This window comes from Myotis nattereri (assembly GCF_964212035.1).
Source record: "Myotis nattereri genome assembly, chromosome: 5".
In the NCBI taxonomy this organism is placed as follows: domain Eukaryota; kingdom Metazoa; phylum Chordata; class Mammalia; order Chiroptera; family Vespertilionidae; genus Myotis; species Myotis nattereri.
Window position 1 is genome coordinate 60,265,319 of NC_138080.1, and position 16,273 is coordinate 60,281,591.

Sequence of the window (16,273 nt, forward strand, 5' to 3'; positions counted from 1 at the left end):
AAGCTCATGACCATTTAAGAAAGCTGTAACCCCTTTCCAGGAAGTAGAACAGATGCACTTACAAAACTGTATATATGGTCACGGATACCTGGAACCTTTTTCTTAGGCCTGGGTTAAAGTCCCCTAGGCAATTTTTTTTAATTACACAGAAGTCTAATATTCTATTACCTTAAGATGAGCTGACTTCTACTTTATTGGCGACTTTTTAAAAAGGCAACAGATGATCACTCCAGCAACCTGTTAAATGATTGTTCAATATTTGCTTTATTGATGGGTTACTTTGTATTCAGTTCTTTCATGACCTTGAGTTTTGAAGACATTTATTGTTAAGAAAGATATTACTGGTGCATTTAGATTGAACCCCTTTGGAAAAGTTATGGTGTTTACCTGAAGCTAATAAAATAATGTATGTTTTCCCTGTAAATGAGATCTGAAAAACAGTCAATGTGTCAATACCAAAACCAACATGAAAAGGATCTACTATGAAATTAGGTTTCTCAGATAAAATTTAGTTTAACAAGAGGGCATTCACTCTGTCTTCTTTCTGATGGGGATACTTTTCATTATAATATATGGCATGTTTAAAGGTCATAAACTTAATATGTATGAAACCTGATGGCTTTCAAGATCAAGGGATTGAGTTTCAATTTAAATGTATGGTTATTTTGCAAAAAAAACCCCAAAAAACAAAAAACAAACAAAAAAAACCCCACAAAATATTTTGCTGGAAAATAGATCAGGAGACATTTTGTGTATTCTTCTTTCATCTGAGGAAATTGCAAAAGCTTGCATTAAAATTGTATAAGATTTTGTATACACAGGCAGAAACTACTCTATATAGATTTTTAAAAAATGCACTGGTACTGTTCTGGCTTTGAACCAAAATGCTTCTTTTCTCTGTAAATTTCGGTGGAAAGATTCATTATTGTTGAATTTCAATATGATTGCTAATTAAATGATGCAAAACTCAATAAAATAAAATACACAAAAGACCAATTAGCATGTTATCTCAGTAAGTATACAGACGAATGGGAGAACATACTGTTCTACACAGTAGCGTATAATTAAGATGTAGTCATAAATCAAGGATATATTATAACTTGTATAGGTGCACAGGTGGCTTTTAGAAAGATAAATTAGCTCCTCTTGCCCCCTTGAGATGCAAGTTCATAGTGATTCCTGCAAAATTAAACAGAATAATGTCTCAGACTTCCGACATTGTGTATGCTTCAGTGCAAACAGCATGCTGGCGAGAAATGTTTGCAAAGTGTTGATCTCCTTGTCCATTCCCGTTCCAGATGCTCTCTATGATGTTATCACCGTGGGAGCCCCAGCTGCCCATTTTCAGGGATTTAAGAATGGTGGTCTTCGGAAACTACTCCACAGATTTGAAACGGAAAGAAGAAAGTAAGTGATGACAAGATGCATTAATGGTTATCTTCCCTTTGGAGAAGTTTATATACACATTTATAATAAAGAAACTTGGTCCATCACAATGAATAGTTCTTGTATTGCAATGTATTTAATAACTTAAAGATGTTGAACTTCTAAAAAATACTCGAACAGAAATGAAATTAGAATAAATTAAGTGCCTGAGTGTGTTGCTTATTGAGTAGTGCTGTGCTGGCAGAAAATTTTGGTGGAAACAAAGCTACTAAAACAAGAGAGTATTCTGGTATCAACTATTGCTCATTCAGTGGAATGATGTTCAGGTAGAGATTTAGCTAAAAGCATCGTCTTATGTAATTGAAAAGCCAGACATTTAAAGGAGATCATGAGGCCTAATTTATGACTCTTACCCTATTGGTGATTTCCACTGTGGTCCGAGGCAAGGCATATGAACTGCCCTGCCATTTAATTATGCCATTTGAAAAAGAGACATGGTTCAGAACTTATCAGTTGCATGATGAGATTGAAAGAGAAAACGTTCATTTCTTAGAGAAAAAGCATGACACAAAACCTAAAGTATTATTTCTAATTTCTATTATTTATAACTAAAGGCCCCACGCATGGATTCATGCACTGGTGGGGTCCCTCGGCCTGGCCTGTGGGGACCAGGCCAAAACCAGATCTCTGACATCCCCCGAGGGGTCCCAGAGTTTATCTTATAATATCCTGTGATTATGCTTGCACTTAAGTAAACCATAAGAAGTTTTATCCAGATGTGTATGGAAACTTTTCTTTTTAAGTAGTTACTCTTCTTAGATTAAGAACCCGAATTTTGAAAGTTAGGGGGAAATAGTATTCTGTTGTCATAGTTGGTTTAGTAGTAGTATTAGAAAATCTACCTGAGTGACAAAATCACCCTCTTTAAATTTTAAAGTTTTATCACATTTATAACATACATAACACATGTATTATTAGGTGTCCAATGTTCAGGACAGACGCATTAAAAATAACTTTGAATTGAATAACTGATATACTGCTATATAAATATATAAGCTAATGAGGCACATATATTTTTCTTTCTTGTTTTAAAGAAATTGATTTTGATTCAATACTAGTACTATTAACTCAGCTATAGCCCTTACTGAGATTTCACCAGTTTTTTTTGTTTTTGGTGAAAAGAGTATATAGTTCTATGAAACTGTATCACAGGTAAAGATTAGAGTAGTCATCACAAAGAACTGTTCCATGACCACAAAGAAACTCCTTCTGGTATCCCTTCTGCTGCTGCTGCTGCAAAAAAAAAAAATAGTCCTGTTGCCTCATGATTGTAACAGAAGGGAAGTCAGAGTTCCAACCAGGGGCTCTGAGGGAAGAGGCTCCTCCCGTTTAATTCATGGGGGTTGGAAGTTGGTTCATTCACAGAATCCATGGGGAAAGGGATGCTGTCTCTTTGCTAAAAAGGGAATGGGAGTAGAATATAGGTTTCTGCCCATGGTTTCTCACTGACCTTCTCCCTGTGCTGTACCATCTTCAAATAGGGAGAGACACTGCTATTTTTATTATGTGCTATTCATCCCTCGAATAGGCAAGTGTATTTAAAAGTTTTATTTTTGTTGGGCTACCCTTTTACTAGTCCTTTGGTTTTTCTTGGTTTCTATTTTTTAGTTGGCATTGTGCTTCATTGAGGGCTTGTCTAACACCCAAGTTGGGATATATAGTAGGCAAGAAAAAAAACCCATAGAATTTACTGTCATTGTCATATCATTCCCTAGATCCTGGAGCTCCCAGCCAATCTTCCTTCTTTGCTCTTAGAGTCTTCTGATAAATAACTTACGTGTTGTGACTCGAGTATGTTTTGTGATTAGCAGGAGAAGGAAAATAGATTGTGTGTACTCCATCTTGTCTGGAACTGGGCAGTTCTATCTTGAGAATTCACTTAATTTATTTGTTTTTCTCAATCCAATTTTAAAGTGCCTGACACAATTAAAAAACAGAAAACTGTCCCCAGGGCACAAAGACTCTAGCTCAGCGGTTCTCAACCTGTGGGTCGCGACCCCTTTGGCGGTCGAAGGACCCTTTCACAGGGGTCGCCTAAGACCATCCTGCATATCAGATAATTACATTACGATTCATAACAGTAGCAACATTACAGTTATGAAGTAGCAACGAAAATAATTTTATGGTTGGGTCACAACATGAGGAACTGTATTTAAAGGGCCAGAAGGTTGAGAACCACTGCTCTAGCTGAATGAATAGAGCATCAGTATGTGAAGCATGGAACTTCACCATAGAGTTTCATGTAATACCACTGTGTGCTACTGGCAAAGGCAAATGTTGAGTTGTGTGGTTAGATTCTGAATAATATATCTTGTTTTAAATATCCTCATGGATATCTGAATTCTTCAGTATTCTTTGCTTCTCACTGGGATATTTATATACATACAAACTCACATGCAGCTGTAGGATTAAACTTAAGATAAAAGATATAAGTATATCTAATACTTTAAACATTGACTTGCTTTAGGGTGTTTAAATATGTGTTATATGTCCTATTGCTTCATTGATAACTTTATTGATAAATACAGTGAAATTTTTAAAAAAATAAATAAATAACATGGTGTAGATCTTAAAAGTACTCTCATTTGAGCAGTAGTAAGGGACAAATGTGGCTTGCTAAGGCAATATATAAATGAGTCCAGTATCAGCCTGACCATCATGGTAAGAGCTGGTCTGAGCAAAGATGTTATGCCTAAAGTGATATCACATTATGAAAATTATTTTTCTGAGGGTTTTCTCACCCACAATATTGCATCTGTTCATCAAAAGCAATAATGGAGACATCAACGTGACTATGAAATTAGTAACTTGGACCTATACATGTAGAAGTGAAGAAAATCACATTAAGTGAAGGACATTTTCTTTACCTCATTTTCCTTTTGCTACCCCCCCCCAAAAAAAAATAATAGCCAAGTCTTTTAGGCCAGTTTTTTAGGGGGACTACCACAGCCATTGTATGTCTTCACCTTTATCTATTGTCTTCTCTGCTAAGCCAATGAAATATTGTCTCCTGAGCACAGAAATTTCTGGTCCTTAGTGATCGATTGTTTGATGAATTCATTGACCACATAATGAAAAGGATTTTAGAATCAGGAAGCCTTACTTGCTTGTAGTAATCATATAATGTAATTCAGATCATATAACAATGTATTTTAAAGGCTTTAAGATAATTAGGCAGATCGATCTTTTTTTAAAGCACAAAGATAAAATTACATACTCCCCAGCTCAGAACCCTTCATGGAATCCAGTTGCATCCACTGGGCATTCAAAAAGCCTCTGTGAACTCACCCCACTGGCTTCCTACCTTCATCACCCTCTTCTCCCTCTAATTGCTTCTTAAATGCTATGAAACAATTTCCTTAATGGAATTCACACTTGCCCACCTCTTCCCTTTTCCTCATTCTGTTCTCTTTCACTAGAAATTCTTCTGTTCTCATCTCCACACTGTTTACATTGCTTTCTGTCAAAATCATACAAATAACCCTATTCAAAATTCTACACATGGTTGATCCTAAGATTTTTACCTTCTTTATTATGTCCTCCTGATTTCTCAAGTTGATTTGACTCTCTGTCCTCATATTTTATTTATCTTATAACCTTACTAGGTCACAGTTATGGGATATCAGGTTTGCCCTTGTTTGATATTTCCCATAACACTTTGGGAGATGTTTGGGTAAGAGATGATGTTCTCTTGAACTATGGGTCTTCTGGAGTGCTCCACAGAGTACTTAGCAGACAAGCATTCCGTAGATCAAATGCAATGGGCATTGGAATTCACCTTATAAATGAGATATAGTCTCTGATTTAAGTGCTGAAAACTCCAGCCCTGGTCAGTTTTGCTTAGTAGTTAGAGCATGGACCCTCCGACCAAAGGATCTCAGGTTCTATTCCCAGTCAAGAGCAAGTACCTCGGTTGCAGGTTGAATCCTTTGCCCCATTCAGGCCATGAGTGGGAGGCAATCAGTCGATGTGTCTCTCACCTCAATGTTTCTCTCTCCTTTCTCTCTCTCCCTTGCCTCCCTTCCACTCTCTCTAAAAAAATCAATGGAAAAAATCCTCTCTCCCCCAGTGAGGATTAAAGAAATAAAGTGCTGAAAACTCCCGTGAGTAATAAAATTTCACAAATATTCATGATACAATATGATAAATAGAGACAGCAGGGATTCTCAACCTTGGCTGAACATTAGAATCACCTTTGGAGATTTAACAACATTTTATGTATGCCAGGATGTTGCCCGAGACAAATGAAGTGCAAGTCCTGGGAATGGAGCCCAGGCATTGGTATGTTTTAAAAGCTTCCCAGGTGGGTCTAATGTATAGCCATGGTTGAGAACCACTGTTATAGATGTAAGTGAATAGTTCTGGGAGAGGACATATGAAGGACATGGAGAATAGAAAGAGGAATAGTGACACAGATGAGTTGAACTTGAAAAATATATGAATACTCAATTGGTATGTATCAGGAACAAAGAAAATCTACACAAGGGAATATTTGCTGAAATGAATAAAAGTATTACAATTTGTTTACTAGAAGTTTTTGTTTAAAAAATCCCAAACTCATTAAAAAGTTGCAAAACAGAATGAAAGATGGGAGTAAAGCTATAAGAATTTTGATCTTGGAAAATTTGGACCTCAGTAGCATCCAAACAAATAAAAAATCTAGTATGTGTTAGAGATTTTCATGATATAAACATGAGATTTTTCCTGGACAATCAAAATGCTAATTCTCAGTATATTTTATTTAAAGACCAGATGCTTGTAACCTATGTCTTCAACAATCACATCAAATATCTATGTGTTCCTGGAGGCAGTGATTTACCTATGACACTATTTGAAAGCTTGTGGAGTTTCTCTTCAAAATATGAATGAATTCTTTACCTCCAGTATTATTTTAGAGAAAGGTAAAAATTACAACACTTGTGTTGCCTGTTTTGATCATTTCTAATTTCAGCAAGAACTTCAATTCAGCCAGAATTTTCACAGCGCAGGTTCATGACCTGAAAGCATAGCTCTTTCATTAAAATTAAAAGACTCTTCATGAAAACCAAGAGCCTTTGTAAAGAAAAAAAGGGGGGGAAAGCCAGTGAAGGACAGTGTTAACTTCTTCTTGAGATGATTAATTCCCTGTGATCTGCCAGTTCATTTGGAATGGACTCAGAACTAACTCCCTGCAAAGGATCCCAATGTCCGTCACATGCCTGACTTGAATATTTATCCTGGTTTGTCTGCCTATCCCCATCTGTTCCAGATGACCATAATCAACATTAACTACCCCACAATTTCAAATGGAAGAGGAAAAAATAATCGTTTGGAAAAGTCATAAGGAAAACAAACTAAAATTTCACTAATAGAAATTAGTATTAGAGTCTGTACTAGAATTTGGGGGAAATTTCTGAAGGAAAGTGAAACAGTGATACAAAGAGTTAAGCAAATCAACCTTACCTTGTATGAGAACAATGGGGACCTAATCGCATGGCAAAAATTCTGAGGAACATTTTCCTTACTATTGTAAGGAGAAATAAATAGATGTTTCCTCATTCTCTATTATAGACTAGAGGTCCAGTGTATGAAATTCGTTCATGGGGGGTGCGGGGGGAGGTGTCCCTCAGCCCAGCCTGCTGCACCCTCTCCAATCTGGGACCCCTTGGGGGATGTCTGACTGCTGGTTTAGGCCTGATCCCACAGGCAGTTGGACATCCCTCTCACAATAGGGGACTGCTGGCTCCTAACTGCTCACCTGCCTGCCTGCCTCATTGCCCCTAACCACTCCCCTGCTAGGCTGATTGATGCTTAACCGCTCCCTTGCTGACCTGATGGCCCCCAACTGCCCTCCCCTCCTGGCCTGTTCGCCTCCAACTGCCCTCCCCTGCCGGCCTGATCACCCACAACTGCCCTCCCCTGCTGGCCATTTTGTGGTGGCCATCTTGTGACAGCCATCTTGTGACAACATTGCGCAAGGGTGTGACGCCCCCTAGGCTTTTATTATATAGGATAGGACACTCTTCAATAAAAGGGGAAATACTGCACCAGGGAGCCCTCTGTTGCTTAAGGTGCAGCCAGCATTCAGTAAATCAGAAATGAGAGAACTGGATGCAAAGCTTTTAGAATATATTCTTCTGATAGAATCACTAACCACTGCTCAATTTGGAGGCAAGAAAACAAATGAACTTTTTTTTTGTTAGTAGTATAGAGCTGAGACATCTAAGCTATTGAAGAGTTTTGCAACGCTTCCCTTTTTGTACTCTCTCCAGCAACATGAGCAGTTACAAAAACATTTCTTTGAAAACTCTTCACTTTCATGCTTAAGACTGAAAGTTCTTTGCTTTTATGAAAGGGAATGAGTGATTCAAATCAATTTAATAAAAGCAATAAAACGGAATCCATAATTTGCTTTAGGAAGCCAATAATTTTTTCGCCCTTTGAAACTTTCTCTGATTCTAGTCTGATCTTTTCTTAGAAACCTGGCAGAGTATTTATTCTGAGATCATGTCATATGTTTTAAGTAGAAATATTTTATTTTTAAATTATGTACTTTTTATTAATACTTTCTTTTGAAAATTTTCCAATTTTGCTAATATGTTTATTGGAAAATGTAGAAAAGTCCAAAAAAAGAGATTACAATCACCCATAATCTTTAACAATGCAGTTACTGGGGGTGTCTGGGTGTGAGCGGTCTCTTCTAGTTTGTTTTTCCACCTATGACCTATGTTTTACTTTTTTATGTTGTAAATTCAAAATTTCCAAATGGCTTAAAATGACTAAGTCTTCAAAATATACAGGGTTGGGCAAAAATTTGTTTACAGTTGTTCCTATGGAAAATAATACAGTAATTAATAAATAATAACATAAGAATAAACTCTGTGTTTTGCGTATTCACAAATATAAACTACCTTTGCCCCACTCTGTATAAATGCTCTCCCTTTAAAAACATCTGTGTTTGTGGGTTGTGTACACCAAAACTTGTCCATAAAAATATTAGATTATAGCTACAGTTCATGTCCCATTCACTTTCAAATAAATTTTCCTTCCTTTAAAAAACAACAACACTTTATATCACCAAAAATAAGTGTTTCACAGGCCCCATGGAAATAAGAATAAGTGTGAATAAAATCCTAGCCAATCCTTTTTTCTTTTGAACTGTGTCCAGGGGCAGACAATATGTCATTTTTACAGAGATGGAAATTTAAATCTGTGTGTAAATTACAATTTGACTCCTGGGGGTTTATTCTTTTCTTTCTGGGAGCCAATTCCTCCTCAGCCACTCTTAGCTCTCAGTTTCGTTCCTATTGGAGCAAATGCACTCCTAGGTCTGAAAATACTGTGTACTAGGCTGGTATTCTCCAGGTGTACTTCCCTGCCTGCAGCTCCCTATACACATCAGTCTTTGAGAATAAGTGGGTTGTCTCTCGTACATCTAAAACTTGGAGTATGGAGAGAATAAATTTTTTTAATGAAATAGTCATGTTGAGACAAGCTTACTGTACAAACTAAATGATGAGGCTTTCAATGCACTGAACTAAATGTGATACAAAGAAATGGAAGGATTTTTGCTGAGTTGCATATGATCCTAAATGAATTTGTAATGCAGCTTTTCTCCTTCATTCTCATTTTAACTATACAAGTAAAATGTGCTTGTAATGCACAAATTCAAAGAATAAAGAAGCATATAAAGTGGAAAGCCTTTTCATTTTCTCTCCCCAGAATAAGCCAATTGGAACAGCTTAATGTCTTTCTCTGTGAAATTTCTTCTAGGCATCCAACTATTTGAGTTTTCAGTAGTTATGACTCTTTATTTTTAAGATTTTAAAGTTGATGTTTAGAGAGAGATAAAGGGAGAGGGAGAGAGAGAAACATCGATGTGAGAGTGAAATGCCAATCAGCTGCCTCCTGCACATCCCCTACAAGGACTCAAGCCCACAACTCAGGCATGTGCCTTGACTGGGAATTGAACAGGCAACCTTGCAGTACATTAGATGACATCCAACCAACTGAGCTACACCAGTTTTCAGTGATTATGACTCTTAGTCTACAAACTCGGGTCATGGGAATGTGATGTTTTTAACTTTTCTATAATTCAGTTTAATTTTTCTGGCCCCCATTCTGGGGCAAGGCAGAAACTTTCATCTCAGACAATTAACAGATTCCACTCTCTATATGAATTAAATTCTGGCTTGAGCACTTACTGGCTTTGTGACCTTAGTCAAATTACCTCCCCTCTCTGTGCCTTAGATTCCTCACTGTAAAATGTAAATAATATTTCTTAGCTTATAGGGTTGTTCTGAAAATGTGATGCTTCATACACACCAAACATTTTATAATGCTACCTGGCACATAATGAGGACTTAATAATATTAGCTAGTGTGTATGTAAAATACATAAACAAGTATATTTTCACTAAAAGATGTGTTAACAAATTCCCATTTCAATACATATAGATTTCATTTTTTTCTAAAAGCAAAGTAGGATTTTATTTATTGACTGTAACATAATCATCTAACCAATAAAAACAATATTGATGATCATTTACACTTTCTAATTTTTGCTATAACCAACTGTGTTTGCAATGTACACTCTTACTATTATGTCTCTGAAAATTTTTTTTCTTTTGGATAAATTCTTAAAAGTGGAATTTCTTAGTTGAGATTGTTAAATGTTAAGATGCTGCCATATTATCCTCCAAAAAAAGTGGTATCAATGGGCATAAGATGCATAACTGTCACATATTCTTGAGAACAGGATTTTTGGCAGCATCTCTGTGTTAAGCTCAGGCATGGCTCATGAAGAAGTCCAGACAATTCCCCATTAATGGTATCATCCAAACACTTTAAAGTCAACATATGAAGTTATCATTCACCCTGTTACCCTCAAATTTCTCTCAAGGGTTCCTTTTATTTACAAAAGTTACCACCATTCATCTGGATGTTCAACTTAGACACTAGAAATTCTTGATTACTCTTCTTCCCTTGCTTCCACTTCCACTTTCAAATAAAGGGAAAAATCAGATTTGTCAATTCTAGTTTCTTATTTCTCAGGAAGTCATTCACTTCAATAATGAATGATGGCTTAGGATAAACCTAATCATAGAATCACCATCTTGTAAATCCCTTAATCAGGTCAGCTCTCATCCAATCCATTTTTCTCACCTAGTTGGTGTAACATTTTTAAAAGACAAATACAACCTAGTGACTTCATAATTTTAAACATTTCTTAGCTGCCTATTGCCTGGAGGATGAAGTCCAAGGTGCCTATTATATTCATGTACCCTGGCCCTGCTTTCTTTTCCAGCTGCCTCTCACACCACCCTCTCTAGTGAACCAAACTGAACTTTCTTAGTTTCAGTTCTGCCTGCGAGCTCCCCCTGGCTCCTTGGCTAGACCATGTCTGCTTTCTAATCATCTGTCTTCTCCTGTAGATTGTGTGTACTGTGAGGGGAGTGATTGAATTTGTCTAGTATCCCCAGGAACTAACTTGATAAGTGTATGTTGAACAAATATGAGGGAGTGAATGAAAGAAGTGTAAGGATCACCTGTTATAGGAATATCTTTTTTGCCCGAAGAGCTCAGTGTGACTGAATTAGGTGATAGAAATTCAGGGAATGACTGTAGAATTAGAAAATAGAAGCATAGAGGTGTTTGTGGAAAATGTTTTGTAGGGCTTTAAAACAGCTATTTGTCAGGTACTCAAATGTTCGTGTTTGCTTGCACCTCAGGAGGAAGGGGAAATATACTTTTATATGTTCTGAAACGAGAAAGGTGATAATTTTTATAAATATAGACAGCCTAAGGCCCTGACCGGACAGCTCAGTTGGTCAAAATGTCTTCCCAATATGCCAAGGTTGCAGGTTTCGATCTGCATACAAGAAGCAACCAATGAGATTGCTGTTCTCGTTCTCTCTCTCTCTCTCTCTCTCTCTCTCTCTCTCTCAAATCAATAAAAAAAACATAGCCAACCTAAAATCCAATTCAATATTAGTAATGCAATGGTGACTTTCACATCTAAAAATTGATGACAGTCTTCCATAACCTACCCAAAATCTTGTGAAGCAAGTTATGATCTGAGCTGAGGCAAGAAACATTGCGTATAGTGTGACTATTCAGAATCCTTAGAAATGAAATCTTTCCTTTTAAGAAAATGACTTTAAATATAAATAAATAGAAGTTTGCTAAAATATCTAGAATTTATAGTGATGATAAATTTGGTGACAAGAAAAATGTATGAAACTAAAGCACATAATCAATCTTAATTGTGGGATTTCAGAAGCCACTGAACTTCTCACCCTTCAGTTTACTTTATTTGCACTATAGATTGTAGCTGATTTCTCTTGAAATAATTACATTTTAGAAAGAGGAGTTAAAAATCTTGAGATTTTGAGGAAAGACTTATTAAGTGTATCATCACAATTTTTCAGGAACATAATTTGGATAATTTGACTTTACAAATAAATGTCTTAATTTCACAGAGTGAATCAAATGTGACTGTGGTTTTATCTCTGAAAAAAAAAAAAGTTAATCAACAGGAAGGCTAGAACTTAAAAGACAGAATGTGAAATCTAATAAGCAAATTATAGAAAGAAACCTTTTTTTCTGCTTCATTAAAAAACTAACTATGAATAAGTAAAATGGTTTATGAACTTACTTTCTGTAAGTCAGGAATTGCCTTTCTCCTGTGCCTTAAACTAGAAAATATTTTAAACCCTGACACAGTTATGTCATCTCAACCAGTATGCGTTTAATCCTAGGAAGAATGTTGTACTCAGGTTAGACACTGAGTGACTCTTAGCATATTTTTAAAGCTCTCTATTAGCTTAGATATTTAATATCCAGCATTGCAAAGGCAGCAAACAGCAGGGGAAAAGTCATATACAAATAAGTGTTCAGAAAATTTAAAAGTACTATTGGTTTTTGGAGTTTATTTATTTAATTTTTCATCCTCACCTGATTTTTAGAAAGGGAAAGAAGGGGAGGGGGGAGGGGGAGAGAGAGAGAGAGAGAGAGAGAGAGAGAGAGAGAGAGAGAGAGAGAGAGAATATCTAAGGCTGGGATACCAAGTCCTGGCAGCTTATCCATAGTCTATGGGAACTCATGGACAGAGTTTTTGTCTGAGGATTAACATAATCAGACTTGCATTTATAGTGACAGTGTGGAGAGAATTTAAGAAAGGTAAACAATTAGACTATTATAACATCATAACAGTGATGGTGAGAGGAAATGGTGACTACTAAGTTAAAGGAGATTTTTAGGAAATTTTATAGGATTTAAATCCAACTGGATGAGGGCTTGAGAGAGACTGGGCAGGGCTGAAGGAGTCTTAGGTTTCTGCTTTCTATAACTGGGTAGATGCCAAGGCCACTGGGAAAAGGAGTACAGGACATAAACCATTTATTTTCATTGCTTAATTAATAAAGTCAGTTGTCTGTATTCAATATAATAAGAAGTCCTTGGAAATAAGAAAATCATTTTGTTGAGTCAGTGCTTTGTTCTCAGTAAAGAATGTTTTAAATGTTAGGAGTAACAGAGAATCTCAGAGATCACAAACTCCCCTATTTATGTTATCGATCAGAATACTGAGGTCCAAAAATTGAATCACCCATACAGATAATGACAGAGCCAGAGATAGAAAATTAGACTTCTCCTCCCCTAAGTTCTTCCATGCCAATTCACCCTGATATAATCAATATATGCAACCCCAAGCACATGCTCTTAATAAATAAACAATAGCAGTTCTAACCAATAATATTAGTTACAGATGACCTTTCTAGGAATTAATCTTGCAACCCACCAGACAGAAATTTTAAAAGTTGCTCCATTCAATTTTTCTGAGGCTTTTATTAAAATACTAGAGGCCCGGTGCACAAAAATTTGTGCGGTGGGGGGGGGGGGGGTGCCTCAGCCCGGCCTGTGCCCTCTTGCAGTCTGGGACCCCTCGGGAGATAACACCCTGCTGGCTTAGACCTGTTACCGGGTGGCAGAGGGCAGGCCCAATCCCTAGGTGCAGCACCTGGTCGGCTCAGAGCAGGGCCGATTGGGGAGTTGGGGCGCCAGCCCCTGTCATGCACAGAGCAGGGCAGATCGGGAGGTTGCAATGCCACCCTCAGTCACGCTCAGGGTAGGGCCGATTGGGGGGGTTGGGGCGCCGCCCCCTGTCACACTCAAGGCAGGGTCGATGGGGAGGTTGCGGCGCGACCGCCTGTCACGCACAGAGCAGGGCCAATCAGGGGGTTGGGGCACTGCCCCATCACACACAGAGCAGGGCCCATCAGGGGTGTTGGGGCTCCGTACCCTGTCACGCACAGAGCAGGGCCAATCAGGGGCTTGGGGAGCTCCCCCCTGTCATGCACAGAGCAGGGCCCATCAGGGGGTTGAGGAGCTCCCCCCTGTCACTCACAGAGTAGGGCCGATAGGGGAGTTGGGGCACCGCCCCCTGTCACACACAGAGCAGGGCAGATCAGGGGGTTGGGGCGCCACCCCCTATCACCCACAGAGCAGGGCCGATCATGGGGTTGGGGCGCCGCCACTGTCACACTCAGGGCAGGGCCGATGGGGAGGTTATGGCTTTACCCTGTCACACACAGAGCAGGGCTGATCAGGGGGTTGGGGCGCCTTCCCCTGTCAGGAACAGAGCAGGGCGGATAGGGAGGTTGTGGTCCCGCCCCCTGTCACACACAGAGCCTCAGGGCGATCAGGGGGTTTGGGCACTGCCCCCTGTCACGCTGATCCCAGTGCCTGGAGGCCTCTCGGCTCCGCTGATCCCAGTGCTGGGAGGCCTCATGACTCCGCTGATCCCGGTGCCGGGAGGCCTCGCGGCTCTGCTGATCCCGGTGCTGGGAGGCATATTAACCTTTACTATATAGGATGAGGCCTGGTGCACGGGTGGGGGCCGGCTGGTTTGCCCTGAAGGGTGTCCTGGATCAGGGTGGGGTCCCCACTGGGGTGCCTGGCCAGCCTGGATGAGGGGATGATGGCTGTTTGCAGCTGGTCACACACCCTTCAGGGTGGGGATCCCCACTGGGGTGCCTGGCCATTCTGGGTGAGGGGCTGAGGGCTGTTTTCAGGCTGGCGGGTGACTGACGCTCCCAACTGCTCCTTTTTTTCTTTTTTCTTTTTTTATTCTGGGCCAGCTTTAGCTCTGAGGCTTGGCTCCAGTTCTAAAGCCTCTGCTGCTGAAAGCAGGTATCTGGTTTGTTTGGGTTCTATAATCTCGAAACAGTGTATCAACTCCAGCTCTGAGATCCCGGCTGCTGAAAGCGAGGTTTCTGGGGTTTTGTTTAGCTTTTATATTTGTTACAATGTTTCAAACTGCAGGCTCAGAGGCCGGCAGCGGCAGGCGGGGAATGTTGCAGTCCTCCATCACTGAAGCAAGCAAGCCTCATGTTCAGTTTAAGCTGCCTGGCTGCCGGCCGCCATCTTGGCTGGCAGTTAATTTGCATATCGCCCTGATTAGCCAATGGGAAGGGTAGCGGTCGTACGCTAATTACCATGTTTCTCTTTTATTAGATAGGACTAGAGGCCCAGTGTACGAATTTGTGCACATTGAAAGGAAATTAATTAAAAGAAATATTTTTATATCGCTATTTGCCCTTTCTCTATAATAGAAGTGTCAACCAAATTCACGATCGACAATGACAGATGGAAACAAACATGTGCAATTGGTGCCAGCAAGAGCTTTATACAGAGATAGAGATAGAGATAGATGATATAGATAGATATAGATATAGATATAGATATAGATATAGATATAGATATAGATATAGATATAGATATATAGATAAACTTAATTAGACCTCCTTTCTGATTTAGCTAAACTTTTTCTAGCCCAGTGAAGCACCCTAACTTCTCTTTCAGGTAATTGTCAGTAACACAGCAGTAAATGTCAACATGAAGCAGATTATTATTGTAGATCACACAGGGAGAACAAAGGGTAAAATATTTAACTAAAGCAGTGTTTGACTACATTCTGTGCAGTGAGAAAACCTAAAGTCATTTTTCAAGTTACACCATTTCTTCTTTTCAGTCAGGTCAGGTATCTAAGCTTTCTAAATCTCCATTTTCCAGCTAATGAAAAGAAAATAAGATTCAACAGAGTCTCCTATCTTCCTACTCCAGGACTTCTGTGAGGCTCAAATGAGATGAGGCATGGGAAAATGCTTCACAGACATTTGGTTAAAGTGTAAAATGTTTCCACCTGGCTACAAAGCAAGTCTTGTTCCTGGGCTGAAGAAACTGCAAGGAGACTAGTTACTAGGGAGAGGAAGCCAGGCATTGCTATGTGACATCATTACCCGGTGCCCACAGAGACTGTTTCTGGACTGGGCTGGGCTGTGGGCCACATTTTGCGCCATGGGGTCTCAGCAATGTCAGCTGTGATTTAGTGGGCTATCACTCCAGAGTGGTGGTGGGGCCTGTGTCCCACCTGGGGGAAGCCAAGTGTTTCTTTGTGGGTGCCAGGCCTTCCGTGCCATTTCTGTAAATGGCAGTGCTCATCATGGCAACTCCTGTGTTGAGCGTCTGCCCCATGGTGGTCAATGTGTGTCATAGAAACCAGTCAGATGGTCAAATACAGTATATTAGCCTTTTATATATATAGATAAGTTTAAAAGTAAATTACTGTATCTTTACTATTAAAAACATGAATCAAAGTGGTGATTTGCACTCAGATCAGTTACTAGTTTAATCTGCCTAAAATTGCTGTGTACAGTAGTCAGTAAAAATATTTCTGGAATATTATCTGACTGATTCTCTATAATTATCCCAAATATATCTCAGGGAAATCACTTATTTAGGGGTATACCTAGAATAAAAGTTATAAAAGAAAAAAAAATGTTAAAAGA

The 16,273-nt window shown here is 39.0% G+C and overlaps 1 protein-coding gene across 1 annotated transcript in view; it reads left to right on the top strand.

The window, feature by feature from the left end:
• INPP4B (inositol polyphosphate-4-phosphatase type II B) overlaps window positions 1-16,273 on the top strand; it is a 563,351-nt gene that overhangs the window by 445,521 nt on the left and 101,557 nt on the right. Inside the window, exon 15 of the mRNA XM_081093135.1 lies at window positions 1,299-1,407. Within this exon, the coding sequence (XP_080949261.1) occupies window positions 1,299-1,407 (109 nt within the window). The remainder of the gene's footprint in view (window positions 1-1,298; window positions 1,408-16,273) is intronic.